General features: G+C 53.2%; 1 protein-coding gene across 1 annotated transcript; it reads right to left on the reverse strand.

The window, feature by feature from the left end:
* Positions 1-13,787: 13,787 nt before the first annotated feature.
* Positions 13,788-17,528, reverse strand: BCL7C (BAF chromatin remodeling complex subunit BCL7C). Its single transcript, XM_036309631.1, has 6 exons — positions 17,276-17,528; positions 16,677-16,755; positions 16,255-16,363; positions 15,986-16,147; positions 14,524-14,609; positions 13,788-13,983 (listed from the first exon to the last, which is right to left on the reverse strand). Exons 1-6 carry the CDS (start codon positions 17,365-17,367, stop codon positions 13,858-13,860), a joined length of 654 nt encoding a protein of 217 aa, XP_036165524.1. The 5' UTR covers positions 17,368-17,528; the 3' UTR covers positions 13,788-13,857.
* Positions 17,529-18,594: the final 1,066 nt, after the last annotated feature.

An 18,594-nucleotide genomic window follows, 5' to 3' on the forward strand; every position in this document is an offset into this window, starting at 1 on the left:
AGGTGTGCAGGAGGCAGCTGATCGATGTTTCTCTCTCATCGATGTTTCTAACTCTCTCCCTCTCTCCCTTCTTCTCTGTAAAAAATCAATAAAATATATTTAAAAAAAAAAAAAAGGAATAGCCTTGCGGATGCCACAGCGAAAAGAGCAGCTCTGAACACAACGGTCACGTGCCTGGCCCTCCTTCCCAGCCTGACTAAATCAATCCACAGCAAAAATGGCCTCAAAATTGCCCAGGAAAGGGGCTTTAAGGAGACTCCTGTGTCTAAGGGGTGGGTGATAAATGAATATAAAAAAGATATTGTTCCTCACCCTGGCCGGTTTGGCTCAGTGGTTAGAGCGTCAGACTGAGGAACAAAGGGTCTTGGGTTTGATTCCTGGTTAAGGGCATGTACCTGGGTTGCAGGTTTGCTCCCTGGCCCCATTCAGGTGCACACAGGAGGCAACTGGTTGACATGACTCTCTCACATCAATGTTTCTCTCTCTCTCTCTCTCTCTCCCCCCTGCCCTCCCTCCCTTCCATTCTCTGAAAAACCAATGGAAAAATATCCTCAGGTGAGAATTTAAAAATCCTCTATATATAAAAGCCTAAGCGACCTTTACGCACTGATGTGCACTGACCAATGCAAGAGCTGACCCCTGGTGGTCAGCGCACCCCAACAGTCAGCCTCTCCCAGCCAACCAATCTCCCGCAGTCCTTCCCCTCCCCCCTCCCTCAGCCAGCCAGTCCCAATCGGCCCTGATCGCAGGCCAGGCTGAAGGACCCCACCTGTGCACGAATTCGTGCACCGGGCCTCTAGAGTGTGTGTGCGTGTGTGTGTGTGTGTGTGTGTGTGTGTGTGTGTGTAGTTCCTCAAGGGCTAGGTGGGAAAAGAGTAAAAGAAGCTCAGGATTCCCCACATTATGAAAAGTAAACATCGTATGAATGGTTAGTTAGGGTAGAGAAGAGTCATGAGAAGAATCACTCATAGACTCATGCAGACACTAGACCTCCAGTCCCACTTTCCAGGCAGGCAGGCCAGGCCCGGGAATGTTCTGGAGAAGAGGGGCAGGTAGGCTACAGTGATGCCCTCTGCTCCTGGACGATCCAAATCCGTATTCGCGGGAGTGGGTAACTTTACTGACGCTTCCCGCGCAGAACCGGAGGAGCAGTGAAGTGTAGAGGCACGGCTTAAGGAAATGCCTAAACCTGGACTCCCCGCGGCCTTTCAAAGTGACGATGGGCCGGCTTTCCCAGCGGCTGTAATGACGGGAGTCGCATAGGCTCTCCAAGTTAGCTGGGCCTTACATTTTCCGAGGAGACCACAGTTCTCAGGAAAAACAGAACGATGCAATCGATGCTCATGTGACCTGGCTTAGGTTCCAACCAATTGCCCTGACCCGGATCAGGGCAGGCCCAAAGGGATGCTTCAATTAGTCTTTTGAATTAAGGTAAGGCAGACCCTTTTTATACTCCTCCCAGATTTTAGAGTGCCCAGACCCATTTACAGAACAGGCTGTTAAACATATTATCCAATTAGGAAACGTAACGGAAAATGTAAATAAATATGCTAATCTGATTTTACCCACACCAGATACCAAACTACACCCATTCTATCCAGGGAACCGGGTATATTTAAAAACCTGGAATCAGGATCCCTGCAAGATCAACTGAACCTAATATGGACAGATCCGCATTTGGTGTTATTCACAACTCATTCTTCTCTTCAATAAGATAAACCTTCCTGGATACATTCTTCTCAAGGGAAGCCATCTATATCCCTAGTGAGAACAAGGACCCAGATCCACAGCACTCCTGTGAGCCGGGCTGACCTCAAGCTGCTCTTCAAAGGAAAGTGCTGTTCAGAAGTACATTCCTATTCTCAGGAATCCCAGAACCTGGGGGACTCCAAGACTTTCATGAATTAGGAAGCCAGAGAATTTCACTCCTCTAATTTAAAGACATACTCTGTCCATGTTAAGCTGAAAGCACTTACAGAAGTATGACCCTCGTCTCCATTCCCTCAAGAATGAGGACTGAGCCCTGACCAGTTTGGCTCAGTGGATAGAGCGTCGGCCTGTGGACTGAAGGGTCCTGGATTTGATTCTGGTCAAGGGCATGTACCTGGGTTGTGGGCACATCCCCAGTGGGAGATGTGCAGGAGGCAGCTGATTGATGTTTCTCTCTCATCGATGTTTCTAACTCTCTATCCCTCTCCCTCCCTCTCTGTAAAAAATCAATAAAATATATTAAAAAAAAAAAAAAAAAAAAAGGATGAGGACTGAGCTCTGGCCAAATAGCTCAGCACTGTCCCCATACATCAAGGTTGTGGGGTTAGGGCACATATAAGAACCAGCCAATTAATGCATATATATCTCTCTCTCTCCCCTTCACACACACACACACATGCACACACGCACAGAAACTGTGGATATCCAAGCAACACTTGGATCCTGGTATGCCCTTGAGGAAGAAAGTCCAACAGTGGCTAAAAGAGGGTTTCTGTTTAAGTCACAAGTAGTTTTAGAGAAATATTTGTTTCAATTATTTGAATATTGTTTGAACTCAAAACAACTTAACTAGCCCCACATGTGTTTGTCTAGTGGCTACAGTCCTTTCTTCAGCTTCCTCGCCCATTCCTCACCCCGTTTACTTCCAGGCTTGGAAAGTAGGTGGTCTTCGGAATTAGACAGACTTTAGGTTCATACAGGCAGCCGCCCATCGTCTTCACTAGCAGAGAAGTGCAAGCAAGGATCCCGGAACGCTGGTGAACCTTGAACCCATGGCAAGGGCCTGGGTTATGCACCGACTGTCTAGTCCAGGCCATGGGGGCTCAAGTTATTGCCTGATCAAATAGTCTCAGAGTAAATCCTTCTAATATTTACTGACTTTTAAGATAGTCTGTCTGTTACCGCAATTACCTAAGAGCTAGATGTGTATCCAAAATTGAATAAAAGGCTGGCAAGGCCTGGGCACCAGTGGAAGTCCTTCCCCTTGAGTTGGGCTTGCCCGCCTGGCCCCAATATTTCCAGATTATTATTTCTTGTCTCGTCTCTTTCATTTGGGTGCGGCCTCTCTTCCAGATCCTGAACCCTGCACCACGCGGGACGTGGGGGAACATTCACAGGTCCGGTCTAGGTTCTGTCACTAGCTGCATCACCCTGGACAAGCTACTGTACTTAACTTTTCTGCACCTGTTTCTTCATCAGGAAATGATGTGTTTCACCGTAGGAGTTGTTAGAAGAGTGAAAGGGAATAGAGTGGTTTCCAAACTAGGTCCTGGAGAACCTCCAATCAATCTAGTGTTTTCCAAACCTCATGCACATTCCTTAGGCATATTTGTGTACCACTCTATTATTTACTTAATCTCCTTCCTTAAAAATATCAACTCACGACCTGGCCTGGTAGCTCAGTTGGTTAGAGCATCGTGCTGAAACGCCAAGGTTGTGGGTTTGACCCATTGTCGGGGCACATACAAGAAGCAACCAATGAGTGCATAAATACGTGTAGCAAATCAATGTTTCTCTCTCCCTTTCTCTATCTAAAAATGAATCAATAAAAAATTTAAAATATAAACTTTTTATGGAAATGAACTTATTCAAAAAGGAAACAATGTCACTACCATATGTTGGAAATACTTATTGCTTACCCTAGAGCAGTGATGGCGAACCTTTTGGCGTGTCAGCAATTTGAAAAACCCTCTTAACTCTGGTGCCGTGTCACATATAGAAATTTTTTGATATTTGCAACCATAGTAAAACAAAGACTTATATTTTTGATATTTCTTTTATATATTTAAATGCCATTTAACAAAGAAAAATCAACCAAAAGAATGAGTTCGCGTGTCATCTCTGACACGCGTGTCACAGGTTCGCCATCACTGCCCTGGAGTAGTAAAAATAGATACAACAAAATCAAAACAATGCTACTCAATTCTAGCTGGCTATGGTTATAAGCCAAAGCTCGGAGCTCAAAGCCTGGACTTCGTTTTAAAAAAATGATCTGTCACAAAAGGCCACCTATGGCCTTATTCTACAGACAGAAGTAGGTGAGGGACAGCCCAGGGTGGGGTGGGAAGTCGGATGGGCGTTACTGCTGATGGGCACGGTTTCTTCTGAGGGGTAGAAAACGTTCTGCACTGAGTGGTGGTAGTGGCACAATTCGGCGCATGTACGAGAGCCACTGACTTGTGCACGTTAATGGGTGAACTGTACAGTGAGTCACATCTCCGTGAAGCTGTTACGAAAAAGATGTTAAATCTGTTTCTTGCTCCTTGAGTAAATGAAGGGGTGCAAAGATCCCTGAGCCAGGACCGCCAGGGCTGCGACACCCCTCCCCATCATCTCCTGGCGGTAAACTTTGCCCCTTTGTGAAAGGGTTTAGCTGTAATCACTCAATGTCACTAATATTCCCCCAAGCAGCTCTGTCAGTCAAGTCAAACTTGGGTTTGTATTCCTCCCTGCCCAGCAACGGGCCAGCATCATGACTCTGGAGAAAATCGCCCCGGCCCGTTTCTGTTACCTGTAAAGTGTGAACAGCGCCTGCCCGGAGGGTGTAATAAAGGTGGGGGGAGACGTGTAGGCCCTGCTCCTGGCACACAGCTCTCAGCAGCGGTGAGGCAGGATGGGAAGAACCTAGGAAAATTCCTTGGCAAGTGGGATGGGAAACCTGAGGCAGGATCATTAAATAAGGCCAACAATTTGACCAATTTATAGCCAGCTAGTAAACTGCAAGATGTAACCTTCCCTAACCAAGGACACGTGAGGGCAAATGGTTTCTACCTCCCCTCCCCCCCCTCCCCCGCCAGCAGAGAGAATAAATAGCTTAAGTCAGCCAGGTCAGGGAGACAGGTAACAGAGACCCAATCAGTGCCATCTGTGCCAGCCAAACCCAAGGACGGATGAAGTCACGGAAACAAATAACAAAAACCCGACAGACCCAAGACAAAAGCAAAGCCATAGAGCTAACCGAGTAATCAACATATTGCAGGACACACCTGGAAAAGGAATGACTATCCTGCTGGAACCCTCCCCTAAGACCGCACCCATGATTCCTGCACGAGAGCGTTAAAAACCCTCAGGACAGAGGGCTCTCGGTGGAGCATGTCCGTTACTTTGCGCAGGCATGAGCTTTTTACTTTCTTTCTCCTAAATTTTTTAAAAAATGTTTTTTTTGTTTTGTTAATTCTGAGGATATTTTTTTCCATTGCATTTTAGAGAGTGGAAGGGAGGGAGGTTGGGAGCGGGGAGAGAAGAGAGAAACATCGATGTGAGAGAGACACAGTGATTGGTCGCCTCTCACACCGGTCAGCTGGGGCCAGGGGTGACCCTGCAGCCCAGGAAGGTGCCCTAGCGCGGGAGCCGGACGCAGGACCCTTGCTGTGCAGCCCGAAGCTCCAACACGGAGACAGGGCTCTCTTACAATCCTGTGTCCTCTCCAGACTTGCAACCAGAGGCCGCTCGTCCTGGGCTCCCCCGGACCCCGTCCCCAAGGCCCCCTTTGCTCGGACGCTCACCGAGCGGGCAGCAGCCCGTTGGCTCCTTCCTTCCCACGGCGTTTCCAGAGCCAAAGCGGCCCTGCCCGTCCCTCCTGCTGCTCCCTCTCCCCTAAGCCCGTCCCTGTTGCACTGCCCCCAGCTGCAATGAACGGACTCAGAGTCACCAGGGCTCACGCGGTGAAATATTCCTGCAGGAAATCAAGAACCCACGCGCTACCAGCCCGACCCGCTCTCGGGGTCCTTCCCGGGACAGCGGCGCTCAGACACACCCCGATCCAGCAGAAGCGGCGCTAGCGCTCCAGGCCAGCGCAGTGGACCGTGCCTCCGCCCGACCGGATACCCTAGCGGGAAAGCAGGCCTTTGCACGCCAAGGTCATCGTTCCGGGGCTCAGCCTCCTCGGCTGTACAATGGGGACGCTGCGGATTCCACGGGGCAAGGACAAGCACTCGCTGTCCCCGATCCTCACGCCGGGAAACCAAGGACCAGAGGGGCTCACGCTGCCGGGACACGTCGGCAGGGGCCCAGCCCAGGAGACCCGCTCACAGGCGGCGCGGCCAGGCTGCCCGGGGAGCCGATAGGTGCGGGCTGCGCGCCCGGCCCTCCGCGGCTGGCGTCGCTTCCGGCGGCGGCTGGAGGCCGGAAGTCCGCCCGCGGCCCCTCTAGGACGCCGGCGCGCACTCGGTGCCTTCACCCGCCCGGCGCGCCCTCCTGTGTCCGCCCCGAGCTTCACCGAGGCCGCGAGGGAGGCGGCGCCCGTCCTACAGCCCCGGCCGCGCTCACAGCCGCCGGACCAGCGCGGGCGCCCCGTTGGGGCAGTTTTCATGGATGCCACCCGCCTCACAACATCTTAAAATACGTACAATAAATCCTCAGCTGGGGTTGTCACACACTGCAGGCAGTTCTACTTTCTTTCCTTCGGCACTGCACTTCCTAAATTTCCTAGCGGTGAGTCTAAAAGTGAAAGGTTGGAAATAATTCACTTTCCAACCATTTGGTTCACACACAGCGTCTCAGATGCCGGCCGTTCCTGACAAGGTTGGCAGACGGACGGCCCAGCGATGAGGAAAAGATGGTTGGCTCCATGTTTCAGAGGCCAAAAGGCCCAGTGGGGTAAGTGCCTGCCCGAGGCCCCTCAGCTCAGATCGGCCGGACCTGGAAAAGCCCATCCCCACCCTGGGTCTGGGCCCGTCCCCACCGCAGCTCCCTCCCAGAGCTGCCGGGAGGCGGAGGGACCAGCAGCAAAGCCACTGCCCCCAGAGAGCCCCGAACAAACGCGCGGGACGGAGAGGAGGCGAACAAACGCGCGGGACGGAGAGGAAGCGAACAAACGCGCAGGATGGAGAGGAAGCGAACAAACGCGCAGGATGGAGAGGAAGCGAACAAACGCGCGGGACGGAGAGGAAGCGTCTGCCCCGTGCAGGGCAGAGTCGCCCACCAGACACGGCCCTGCCCTGCAGCAGTGCAGGCGCCCGTCCCGGTGTGGGGACTGCGGTGGCTGCGTGAGCCTGTTCCGCGTGCGCCTTCTGAAGGTGGGGAGCCACAGGGTGGGCCCACTGTGAGATGGGCCTGAGCTCAGGGAGGCCTGGGTCTCCAGGAGGACGGAGGGTCCAGTGCTGCCAGAGAAACGCAAGCAGAAGAGGGGTGGAGAAAGGGACATGTGTTTTGTTCTTTCATCCGTTTACCATGCATGAACACCTAGACTAGACCCCAGGAGGACAGCTGTAGCCCTCGGCCTCATTCTAGCCGGGGAAGTGAGATGGCAAGCAAAAGGGGAAGCACAGTGACTAGTCCGAGGGTCAGGGAACCTTCCTGAAGAAGGTCAGAGCTCAGCCAAGGCCTGAAAGATAAGCAGGCACTGGCCAGGAAGAAAGGAAGGGAAGTTACCCAGGCCAGGGAGCAGCAGGTGCCCAGAGAGGACTGCTTCAGTGTGTTGCAGGGTGAGGGGAGAGGAGTGAGAGATGGGCAGGGGCCAAGCTGAGCAAGTTTGGTGGGAGAACTGCATGGGCAAAGGCAGGTGTGAAAGGGAACCGTGAGGCCCCGTGCCGGAGGGCAGGAAGTGGCATGAGCATTCTGGAACAGTAACTGAAGAGGCTGAGGAGGTAAGCAGAGACCTGCACCTGGAAGGCCTACAGTGCCTGGCTGCAGGGCTCGGACATTAGCCGGCAGGCCATGCAAATGGACGTAAATGAGGACTAAGACACTGGGGAGCAGTGGGGATTGTGGCGACGGGAACACAGGCTCTGTCTCTGCGGCAGCCAGTGCTCCACCACCCCTGGTGATTACCACGCCTGGAGGCAGCCGCAATGTCTCAGACCATCTGCTTCATCAAAGAGAGCTGGGAGTTCAGATTTTTTTATATGAAATCACTTGATTTTAAATGTTTGCAATATATTCAACACCAGGTAAGCCAAGCAAATCATATCGATAGGCCAGTGGTTCCCAAACTCTGTATCACCTGTGGAGCTTTTACAAATCCCAATGCCCAAGTCACCTCCCATACCAATGAAGGTGTCTGGGGCAGGAGCCAGGTATGAAATCCCAGGTAGTTTCAATGTGCAGCATTTTGAGAACCAGTGCTGTAGGCTAAGTACAGGCAAACCTTATTTTATTGTGCCTCAGAGGTGTTGCGGTTTTTACAAACAGAAGGCAAGACCCTCCACCAGCAAAAAGATTATGACTCGCTTTCTTGTGGTACTTGCTTTATTATGGTGGTCTGCGGTGGGACCCCAAAATCAGAGTACCCCTGTGTGTCATTTGGGTTGCCAGGCAAAGGCAAAGGGAGCCTTGGGAAGTTCAGAGCAGGGGAGGAACAGACCAATTTAGTTACAGGAAAATCAGTCCTTAGGAGGAAGACAGTGCAGTCTGGGGTGAGAAGGGGGCAGTGGTGGGATCCTGCTAGGGACCAACCATCCCAGTTTGCCCAGGACAGTGGTTTCTTGGGACATGGAACTTGAAGTGCTTCGTCACTCTAGATCCTGCCCCTGATATAGTTCTGTCTCCCCAGATTTCTGGGGACTGGTGCCACAAACTCTACATTCTAAAAGGGTCCCTAAGAAAGGGTCCTGTGTCTCCTTGGGGTACATTCTCCTGGGGTGCTGAGCCCCAGGCCTGATAGGCTTGTCCAGGGAGCGAGGAGCGGAGAGGAGTTAGAGCCATCTGTTCTCCACCTGGCAGAGGATCCGAGTCAAACCCAACTCGAATACCACCAAGCAATAGAAAGGGACAGACTAAGGATCCAGGCAACAGTATGGACGCCTCTCAAACCATTATGCTGAGTGAATGAATAGATGCAAATGAGCACGTACTGCATAAGTCAATGCATATGAACATGTACAACAGGTGAACCTTCAAAACCAAAATCAGAACAATGGTTGCCTCTGGGAAGTTGGGACAGAAAGCGGGGACAAGGGCAACAGGAAGGGGCAACAGGAATTGGGGGAAGATAGTGATGTATTTGATAAGGGCTTGTGTTATACAGATGTATGCATGTGTTGAAACTGACTGAATCATACAGTTAACAACTGGGCATTTCATTATATGGATATTTTGCCTCAACAGAAAAGAAAAACAAACTTATAAGTAAACTAGAGGCCTGGTGCCTCTAGTTTGTGCATGGGTAGGGTCCCTTAGTCTGGCCGGCAATCCAATTGGGCTGGCCAGCTTGGGGGGGGGGGGGGTAGTGGGGTGGAGGGGAAGGGACACCGTGAGAGGTTGGCTGTGGGAGCACACTTGACCACCAGGGGGAAGCTCCTGCATTGAGTGTCTGCCCCCTGGTGGTCAGTGCACATCATAGCCACCAGTCAATCAGTCATTCGGTGGTTCAGTCACTTGGGTTTATATATATAGGCTAGAGGCCCAGTGCATGAAATTTGTGCACTCGGGGGTCGGGGGGTCCCTCAGCCCAGCCTGAGCCCTCTCACAGTCCGGGAGCCCTCAGGGGATGTCTGACTGACAGCTTAGGCCTGCTCCCTGCAGGAGGCGGGCCTAAGCCATCAGTTGGACATACTTAGTGCTTCCACAGGGGTGGGAGAGGCTCCCACCATGGCTGCTGCGTTCACCAGCCATGAACCTGGCTTCTGGCTGAAAGGCGTCCCCCTGTGGGAGCGCACTGACCACCAGGGGGCAGCTCCTGCATTGAGCATATGCCCCCTGGTGGTCAGTGCACGTCATAGCGACCGGTCATTCTGCCATTTGGTCGATTTGCATATTAGCCTTTTATTATATAGGATATTAGTTGGGGAATCTAAGTCTGATCATGTCATCCTCTGCTCAGACCCCTTCAATAATTCTTCATCTCTTCCAGGGTAAAACCCAAAGCCCTGATGATGGCCTCCAACAAAATGACCATACACTCTGGTTACCCCAGGTTTCACCTGTTATCTGGGCATAATTATAAATGCATCATCCTCTTTTATTCTCAAAGTTTGAATGACAGAATATGTGCCTGCCTTGCCTATGAGGCCCTCCCTGACCTGACCTCATTTCCCTCCACCATACCTCTCTCTCTCCTCCCTCCCACCCTCCCTTGGCTCCAGCCACACTGATCTCATTGCCAGGCATGCTCCCCCTCAGGACCTTTGCATTGGCTGTTCCATCTGCCCAGAATTCTCTTCCCTCAGATATCTGCATGGCTCTCTCCCTTACCTCCTTCAAGCTTTTCTTCAAATGTCTGTCAGTACGGCCTTCCCTGAGCTCCCCATTTAAAATTGCAATCCATTCTTTCCCCATCTTCCTTACTCTGTTTTTTAAAAAGTAGTTATAACTTCCTACATATGATATAATTTACTGAAAGTAAGCTCCATGAGGCAGGGGTTTTTTCTATTTTATGTTGCATTCCCAGGGCCTAGAAAAGTACCCAGCAAGCAGTACCCACAATACATGTTGCTGTGAATAAAGGAATTCCCCTCCCTAGTGGAGCTCACAGTCTGGTGCCAAAGCAAACCCAGACCATCAGGTCAATAACCAGTGCTCCATGAAATGGCAGAAGAGGGGCAGGGGGCATGAAAGGAAAGACCCCTCCAGGAAGCAGAGGTTTGAAAAACAAGAAGGCATCTGCCAGCGGAAGAGGGGATGAGAGGGGCCCTCCGGACAGAGCAAATAGCATGAGCTAAGCCTTAGAGATGAAAAACAGCGAGTGCATTTGGGAGCGATTATAAGCAGTTCCGAGGGCAGCTGTGCAGGGTGGCGTGTCAGAGTGTGGGCTCCGTCCTGCAGGTAATGCGAACTGGAGGGTTCTAACCCAGGGCAGCGGCGTGAACAGGTTCGGGTTTCTGAGACTGCCCACCGGCTCGGCAGAGAACGGACTGGGGGTGGGCAAGAGTGAAGCAGGGAAACCTACAGAGAGGCACCCAGGAAACAGTGGGGCCCTAGAGAAAGGGGCGTAGGGGAGGGCACTTAGAACAGAGACTTAATGGGACATAATAGCACATGGGACATTGACTGTGACTTCTGGATGCTCCCATCCGAGCCAACTCCTGGCATTGGGGGGCTGCTTCTCTGCACAGGGGATGGTGGAAACGGGAGAAGGTGGAGGCTGAGGGTCAGGGACATCCAGGGGAGAAGTCTAAAGGCATTTGCTCTTTGAGTCTGGAGGTGGGGGCAGAACTTGGAGGCAGAGATTCAAGGAGTAGCTGGGACCCAGCAGGGAGAAGAGCTCCATGGAGAGAAGAGCTAGGCCAGGGCAAGAGGGATTTAAGGGATGAGGAAGAAGAGAGAGTGACAGAGGGAGAGTAGCACTGGGGCCCCAGAGCCAGGGATAGAAGAATATGGTCACGGGGAGGGGCGGGGTGGGCATGGTAAGGTGATGTTAGGGGTGTGGCTATGGAAAAGGTGGCTTTTATTCCAGGTCACTAGTAGGGGAGTAGGGGTTGCATAGGCCTGGGCTAAAGAACAGATGCCTGGGGCTTGGGAGCTGGGACCAGGAGGACAGGAATCAGGGAGACTCAAGCTTTAGCCTTTCAAGGCTGTTCAGAAATGGACTCCTCCTCCCCAGTCTTACTGATAGGCAAGTCTCTGGCCTCTATCCCTAAACCCTAGTATCCTCATCTGTAAAATGGGGTAACAGGAAAAACAGCTGCCATTTATTGAGCACTTACTATGTGCCAAGCCAAGGACTCTATGTATTGCCTCATTTAATACTCACAATAGTCTCACCAGGTGAATGTTACTATTATTCCCATTTTACAGATAAGAAAACGGAGGCACAGAGATAAGTCACTTGTTCAAGGTAACACAGTGATTGAATGGAGACGCCGAGATTCAAACCCAGAGCCTGAATTCTGGGCCATAATACTGTACTACTGACCCATACAAGGCACTTTACAGAGCACTCTCATCACCTCATGGGGTGGTTGAGGGGAATAATGAGATGACCTACACACCCAGAAAATGGCTGAGATTATTGGTGAGGCTGAATAATGCCCTCCAAATATGTGCGTGCCCCAATCCCAGAACCTGGGACTATGTTACTTTATCCACCAAATGAGACTTTGCAGCTGTGATTAAATTAAGAGCCTTGAGATGGGAAGATTACCCTGGGTCATCCAGGTCCAATGTCATCACACGGGTCCTTAGAAAAGGGAGGCAGGAGAGAGACAGAAAAGGAGACGTGCTGATGGAAGCAGGGAGAGAGAGAGAGAGAGAGAGTTTGGAAGATGCTATGCTGCTAGGTTTGAAGATGAACGGAGCCAAAAAATGCAGGAGGTCTGCAGAAACAGGAGAAGTTCTCACCTCCAGCTGCAGAAAGGAACCAGCCCCGCAGACACCCAGACTTTAACCCGTTAACACTTACTTTGGACTTCTGACCTCTAGGCAGTAAGTTAATAAATTTGTGTTGTTTTTAGCCACTAAGTTTGTGGTATTTTGTTATAGCAGCAACAGAAAATGAATATATCACATCACTACACACCTGGCTCCCCTGGCCAGCTCTGGCTCAACTGCTACTACTGCAGCTGCTATCGTGAATCACCCTTATATTTTTTAATAGTTCTTTAAAATTCCAATTTGGTTCTCTGTGAACCTCAGTCTCTTCCTTTGTTAAAAATAAAAATAGGGCTGGGCCTGGCCAGATGGCTCAGTTGATTGGAGCGTCATCCTGTACACTGAGAGGTTGGGGGTTCGATTCCCAGTCAGGGCACATACCTAGGTTGCGGGCTCGATCCCTGGTCAGGGAGCATATGGGAGGCAACCGGTCAATGTGTCTCTTTCACATAGATGTTTCTCTCTCCCTTCCTCTCTCTAAAATCAATAAACATATTTTCAGGTGAGGATTTAAAAAATAATAAAATAAAATATAAAAGTAGGGCTAATACACCTGACCCTAACTCTTTTGTAGGCACAGAATGAATGAAGGTGTTTTACATTATCTGAAGGTTCCCATAAACCACCGGGACAGATGAGGTCTAGTTATTCCTCCCATTGCTCAGATGAACAAATTAAGGAGAGGGAAATAGCCCATGCAGAGCCACACAGCTAGTAACAGAGCCAGGACTTGGACCAGGACTTCTGACTTCAGTTCTAGCACACTGAGGTTCATGTCTCAGAGCTTAGCTCATGTGCCACCTCCTCAGAGAAGCCTTCCTGGATAGCCTCAGCCCATTCATTCATTCATTCATTCATTCACCAAACAGTTGCTATGACAGCTCTGTGCCCAATTTGGTGCTAAGAAAACTGGGGACCAAGTTCTGCCCTCAGAAGCCCACAATCTAGTGAAAAAGACACACAAGCCAGCCATCCCAAACAGCCTGATAAATACTGAGACAAAGGGAAGGAAGCACAGAGGGAGCCCAAAAGAAGGAAAACCAACTATGCCTGGGGCCAAGGAAGGCTTCCTGGAGGAGGTGGTGATCGAGCTGGAGACAAATAAGACTCAACCCTGAGTGTGGGCAGGTTCCATGGAGGAATGACTACGCAGAGGCAGCGAGGTACGATGCTGCAGCTTCCTGAGGGCAGCAGAGGGGTTGGGGCGTCCCGGGCCCCAAAGTCCCTCTTGGCCTCCATGTCCCTGTGTATGGATGGGAATCGTGGGCCTTGGTGCCCAGAGCTTTGGTCATTGCTGGGCCCAGGTCCCTGGATTCCTTCTCTGGCTGAAGGTCAGGAAGGGTCAAAGGTCAGGGGTACAGGGCAGGGTGGAAGGAGTGTCAGGGAGACAGGGTCCTGGCTCAAGCCCCCATTCCATATCCAACTCATGGTGTGACTATAGGAAGATCCTCTTAGAGCTTCAAGGGACACCATCTGAGAAATGGAGCAGGAGACAAAGCTGGCTCCACAGACCCTCCCCAGCCCTGACCGGGAAATGACATGACACAAAATTACAAAAGGGTCTTTATTTGTAAAAAATCAAAGGGGCCCCTGGGGCAACAGGAAAGACAGACCAGCGTCTCAGGGGTCAGGGGCATTGGGGCAGATGCGCTTGAGTGGGGGGGCGCCCTCCGAGTCCTCTGTGTCACCCTGGGCTGCCTCAGGGACAGGTGGCACTGGCTCAAAGACAGGGTAAGCTTCGGGGGCCTGGAGAGGAAGGGCGGACAGGCATGAGCTCCCCCGGACCCAGGAGTGCAGCCTCCTCGCCTCTGCCTTCTCCAAAGCCTCCACTCCACTCCCCTCCTGGACCCAGGAGTCTAGCCCAGAGCCAGGGACCCAGAATGCAGATTAAATGGGGCACTGGACACAACAAATACTGTTTTGGGGAAAGAAATTGATATTTGGTATTTCTGGGAAATACATCAAGGTAGTCCCTGTGGGAAGTCATCTTTGTAGGGCTTTCTTAAGCTCATTGTATCGTTTAGGATTTAAAAAACAGTACTTGGAGGAGCACCATGATCTGTTCAGGCTTTTAATGGTCTTAGATCAGCCCTGAGCCGGCCCGCAGGGCTCTGTTTCTAAGACACCCTTTCCTTTTCCGTCCCAAGATCCCAGCTCTGAGCCCTCAGCTGTGTCTGAGTCCGCATATCCCACCCAGACCTCAAGAGTGCAGCCCCCAAGCCTTGTGCTGCCCCCGCGTCCCATTCCCTCCAAGACCCGGGAGTCCAGCCTTCTGGCCTCTCTCACCTCAGCCTCCAGCAACTCTGGGACAGGCTCCTCCTTGGTCAGCATTGGGGGTTCATCGGTGCCGCCTGCAGTGACACCCCCGGGATCTGGAATGTCAAGGTAACAGATATTCCCTGAGCAGCCGCTCTGAGCCACAGCATGGGCCAGGGGGAAACAAACACCAGTCACATAAGCCCCCGGCTGTGGGAGCAGTAGGAGGGAGACAGCACCTGGCTGCACCCAGGAAAAGACACGGGAAGGACGTTAGCTGGGATCCTGATGGGTGAGTAAGATCTGACCAGGCAGACGGGGAGGTGGAGGCATGTTAGGCAGAGGGAACAGGCACTTAGCACAGATTCTGGGGTTGGACTGCTGGGGTTCAAATCCTAACCTTGGGCTAGTGACCTAATTTCTCTGGACCTCAGTTTCCCCACCTGTAAAATGTAGATAGTTAATAGTAGCTACCACATGAGCCTGTGTGAGGATTAAATGAGATAATACAGGTAAAGTCCTTAGCACAGTGTCTGGCACATAGTTAACTAGTGCTCAATAAAGGCCAGTTATTGTTTTTATATTAGTAAAGGTCCAGAAGCACATGGCACAATCTAGACACAGCCATGGGCCCAAATCATGGTGTTCCTGAAAGGGAACGAGGTCACGAGGGCATGGTTCACAAAGGGCCCAGAGTGGCAAGCTGAGAGCCACTGAAGGCTGCGAGCAGGAAAATGACCCCGTCAAACTTGTGCTTTAGAAAAAGTCGCTCCGTCAGCTACGTGGAGGTGACTGAAGGAAAGGAGACCTACAAGGAGGCTGGAGTTTGGTGAGGATGAGGTGACAGAGCCTGGGGAGGGGGAGGGAGGTGGGCGATGTTGGGAGGAGGTGCTGACCAGCTAGGGCGTTGACTATATGGAAAAAAGAGAAGCGGGGGAGCACTCGTGCTCAAGGCTGGTGAGCTGGGCGGTCAGTTTCTCATCTGTAAGTGGTGATAATAATCCCCATAGGGTTGTAGTAAGGATTAAAGGAGATCAAATAAAACATGTAAAAAGCTTAGAAGAGTGCCTGTCACACAGTAGGAGCTCAGTATTAGCTGTCATTATCACATATTATTAATCACTCTTAAGATTAGCACTGTTATTGATTTCTCAACAAATATTTATTGAGCACCTACTGTGTGCCACGTGGTGTTCTGAAGACACAGTAGCAAACAAGACCAATATGGACCCAACATTCAGGCAGCTGACATGAGGTGGACGAGGGAAAGAACGACACTTAGGTAATCATTAAATGTACATGAAAATCCCAGTGATAAGTTATCAACAGACCAGACGTCAAGAGGAAGGTCCCTGACCTTCCACAGGAGTCAGGAAGGCCTCCTGAGGAGGCACCAGAAGACGGGGAGCAGGTACAGGGGTAAGCTGGTGGCTTCAGCCTTGGAGAGGACAAGACTCAGAAGGGAGGGCTCCTGGGCGGCACCTGGCCCTACCTCTCTCCTGGCCTAGCCGTGGGGGCTGAGCTTCCTCCGGGGCCCCTTCGGGTGGCCCGGAAGGGGACGCAGGGCGGCTGGGCTGCGGGGTGCCGCCAGGGCTGGGTTCAGTGCCCTTTTGCAGGGAGCCTTCCGAATGGAAACTCTGGTTACTGTTCTCATCTGTGAGAGCAAAAGTCGAGAGGGTTGGGCCTGAGGTCCCCAGTCCCCTCCGTCAACCCCTTAGCCCCCCCCCACCGCCCCCCCCCCGTCCCAGGATCCCTACATACCATTGAGATCAAGCAGAATGAGAGGACCACCCCCTCGGGGGCTGGCACCCCGACCCCGACGCTCCCGACCTCGGGATCTCTCTGCCCCGCCACCTGCCCTCCGTCTCTCCTGGGGATTAGAGGGGCAAGGATCAGAGTTAGCGCTTGCAAAGCCCCCACCCTACAGAAAAGTAAGCGGAGGGCAGAGAAGCGAAAGGCCCTGCGTGAGGTGACGGAGGTGGTGCACACGGGGTGAGGTCTTGAATTCCCGGGCCTGGAGCAGGAGAAAGGGAGAAGGGGTGGAGTTGCCAATAATTGTTAACATGTGTCTCGGCTGCTGCATTTGAGGTCTCAGAGTGGGGACTGGAGGTGGAGGCCAGGATGGGGAGGGGCTCGCCGGGGGTTGCACAGATGCGGGGTCTGGTGTGGGGGAGCTTGCTCACCTCCTCCTGGGGGTCCACCACAGGCACCCACTTGAAGATACGAAGGGACGTGTCGCCCACAGTCACCCAGCGCTTCTCCCTGTGGGAGAGTGGGGGGACTAGGTCAGAGAGGCCTGAGCTGAGAGCCTCCCTCCGCAGCTAGGCACATCTGGGGATGCCTACAGAGGTGTGGGTGGAGCACAGGGAAGGGGCAGCTTTGCTAATGGGGCGTCGTTAGAGGGAGAAAGGGGACCGGCAGATCCCAGGGCATCCATGGAGGTGCCTCCAGTGACAGAGAAGGGGCCATGGCTCACAGACCCCGGGGTAGACATGGGCAGCAGGCGACGGGCCTGGCTTGGGGTCGGGCACACTTTGGGGAGGAGTGTCAGAGCCGTAGGGGGCGGGGCATAAAGGGGGGCTCCTGCTCCGGACGGGCACGGCTGGGGCACACGCTTTGTAGACCCCGGGGTGTAGCCAGAAGGGGACGGAGCTCTGTAGATCCGGGGCGCCGCTGGCGGACACACCTAACACCTGGGCCACCGCTGGTGAAGGGCGGGTAGGCGCCTTTGGAGGAGGAATGGCCCTGCCAGTCCCGACCCTGGCCCCGGGACAGCGCTCACCATCTCCGGACCTTCTCGATGGTCGCCATCACCTTCTTGATGTCATCCTTGGCCCGGCTCCGGGTCTCAGCCCGCACGGTCCGGCCGGCCATGCTGGCGGGGCTGGGGCCGAGGCCGAGCCCGCGGCTGGGCCGCCTCCCGTCCGGCGGGCTCAGGCTCGGCGCCAGGCCGGGCGGCGGTGCTCTCGGGCTGCCGTCCCTCCGGGAGTTGGCCGCGCCCTCCCTCGCTCCCCAACGCCTCCGCGAGTCCCCGCCCCGCTTCCTGCCGCCGAGCCCCGCCCCGCCCCGCCCCGCCCGCCGGCCGCCAGTCCCCGGCGCGGCCCCGCAGCGCGGACGGACTGAGTCCAGGCCTGGAAGCCCGCCCGCCCCGGCCCGCCCCCTCGGGGTGCCCGGACGCGCAGCGCCCCCTGCCCGCCGCCCAGAGGGAGGTTGGGGGCAGCCCCGAGCTGGATGCGCGCGGCCGGGCTGGGGGTGCGTTCAGAGCACGTGGGCGCCGGGAACGGGAAGGACTGTCTGGGTGGCGTCCTCTGCGCGTGAGCGCCTGTGACGCGCGCGCACGTGTGTGTGTGTGTGTGTGTGTGTGTGTGTGTGTGTGTGTGTGTGTCCACCCTCGCCAGGCTGTCTAGTTGTACGCTGGCCAGCCATTCCTCCAGCCATTCCTCCAGCCATTCCTTCAGCGGTCTATTAACTGAGCGCACGGACCTGCGAGACGCTGCCTATGAGTGGGGCTCCACCCCCCACAATGGCTGAAATGAGAATGACTGATGCACCGAGGGCGGGGGAAGAAGTGGAGTAACGGGACCCCTCGTGCTTCTGGGGGAGTGTACGTTGGTAGAGACACTTTGGAAAGCGCAGTTTTCTAGAGGAGCCCCAAATACACCCCAACCCTGGGATCCAGCAATGCCACACCTACATCATCAGAAATGCGCCGGTATGAGGACCGAGAGAGGAGCGAGGGGTGCTGGACTGTTCATAGCGCTACTGATCACAGCCTCGGGCTGGAAACAACCCATCGAAGGAGAGTGGGAAAGGAGCTGAAGCCCATTCACACCTTGGACACAGGAGAATGAAGTCCCGTTACACCCAACAAAGGGAATGAGTCTCACGAAAGAAGTCAGACACAACGGTGCAAACTGTCAGATTCCATTTCTGTGAAGTTCCAAACGGACAAGACTAACCTAGGGTGTGAGAAGTCAGCATAGCGGGCACCCCTGGGCCTGGGAGGACCTGGGAGGGGCTCTGGGAACTGGTCATGTTGTTTCTTAATCTGGTGCTGGTCCCCTGGGCATATTTACTCTGTAAAAATTCATGGATGTTTGT

The sequence above is a fragment of the Myotis myotis genome, unplaced genomic scaffold, assembly GCF_014108235.1.
Source record: "Myotis myotis isolate mMyoMyo1 unplaced genomic scaffold, mMyoMyo1.p scaffold_m19_p_5, whole genome shotgun sequence".
NCBI lineage: Eukaryota > Metazoa > Chordata > Mammalia > Chiroptera > Vespertilionidae > Myotis > Myotis myotis.

Bases quoted from the DNA above. Each gene is read 5' to 3' on its own strand.
- BCL7C (XM_036309631.1), bottom strand. From the start codon at position 17,367: ATGGCCGGCCGGACCGTGCGGGCTGAGACCCGGAGCCGGGCCAAGGAT. The intron at 16,364-16,676 runs GTGAGCAAGCTC...TCTAATCCCCAG, and splicing joins TGGTGGACCCCCAGGAGGAG to GAGAGACGGAGGGCAGGTGG. The intron at 13,984-14,523 runs GTGAGAGAGGCC...CTTCCTCTCCAG, and splicing joins CAGAGTTGCTGGAGGCTGAG to GCCCCCGAAGCTTACCCTGT.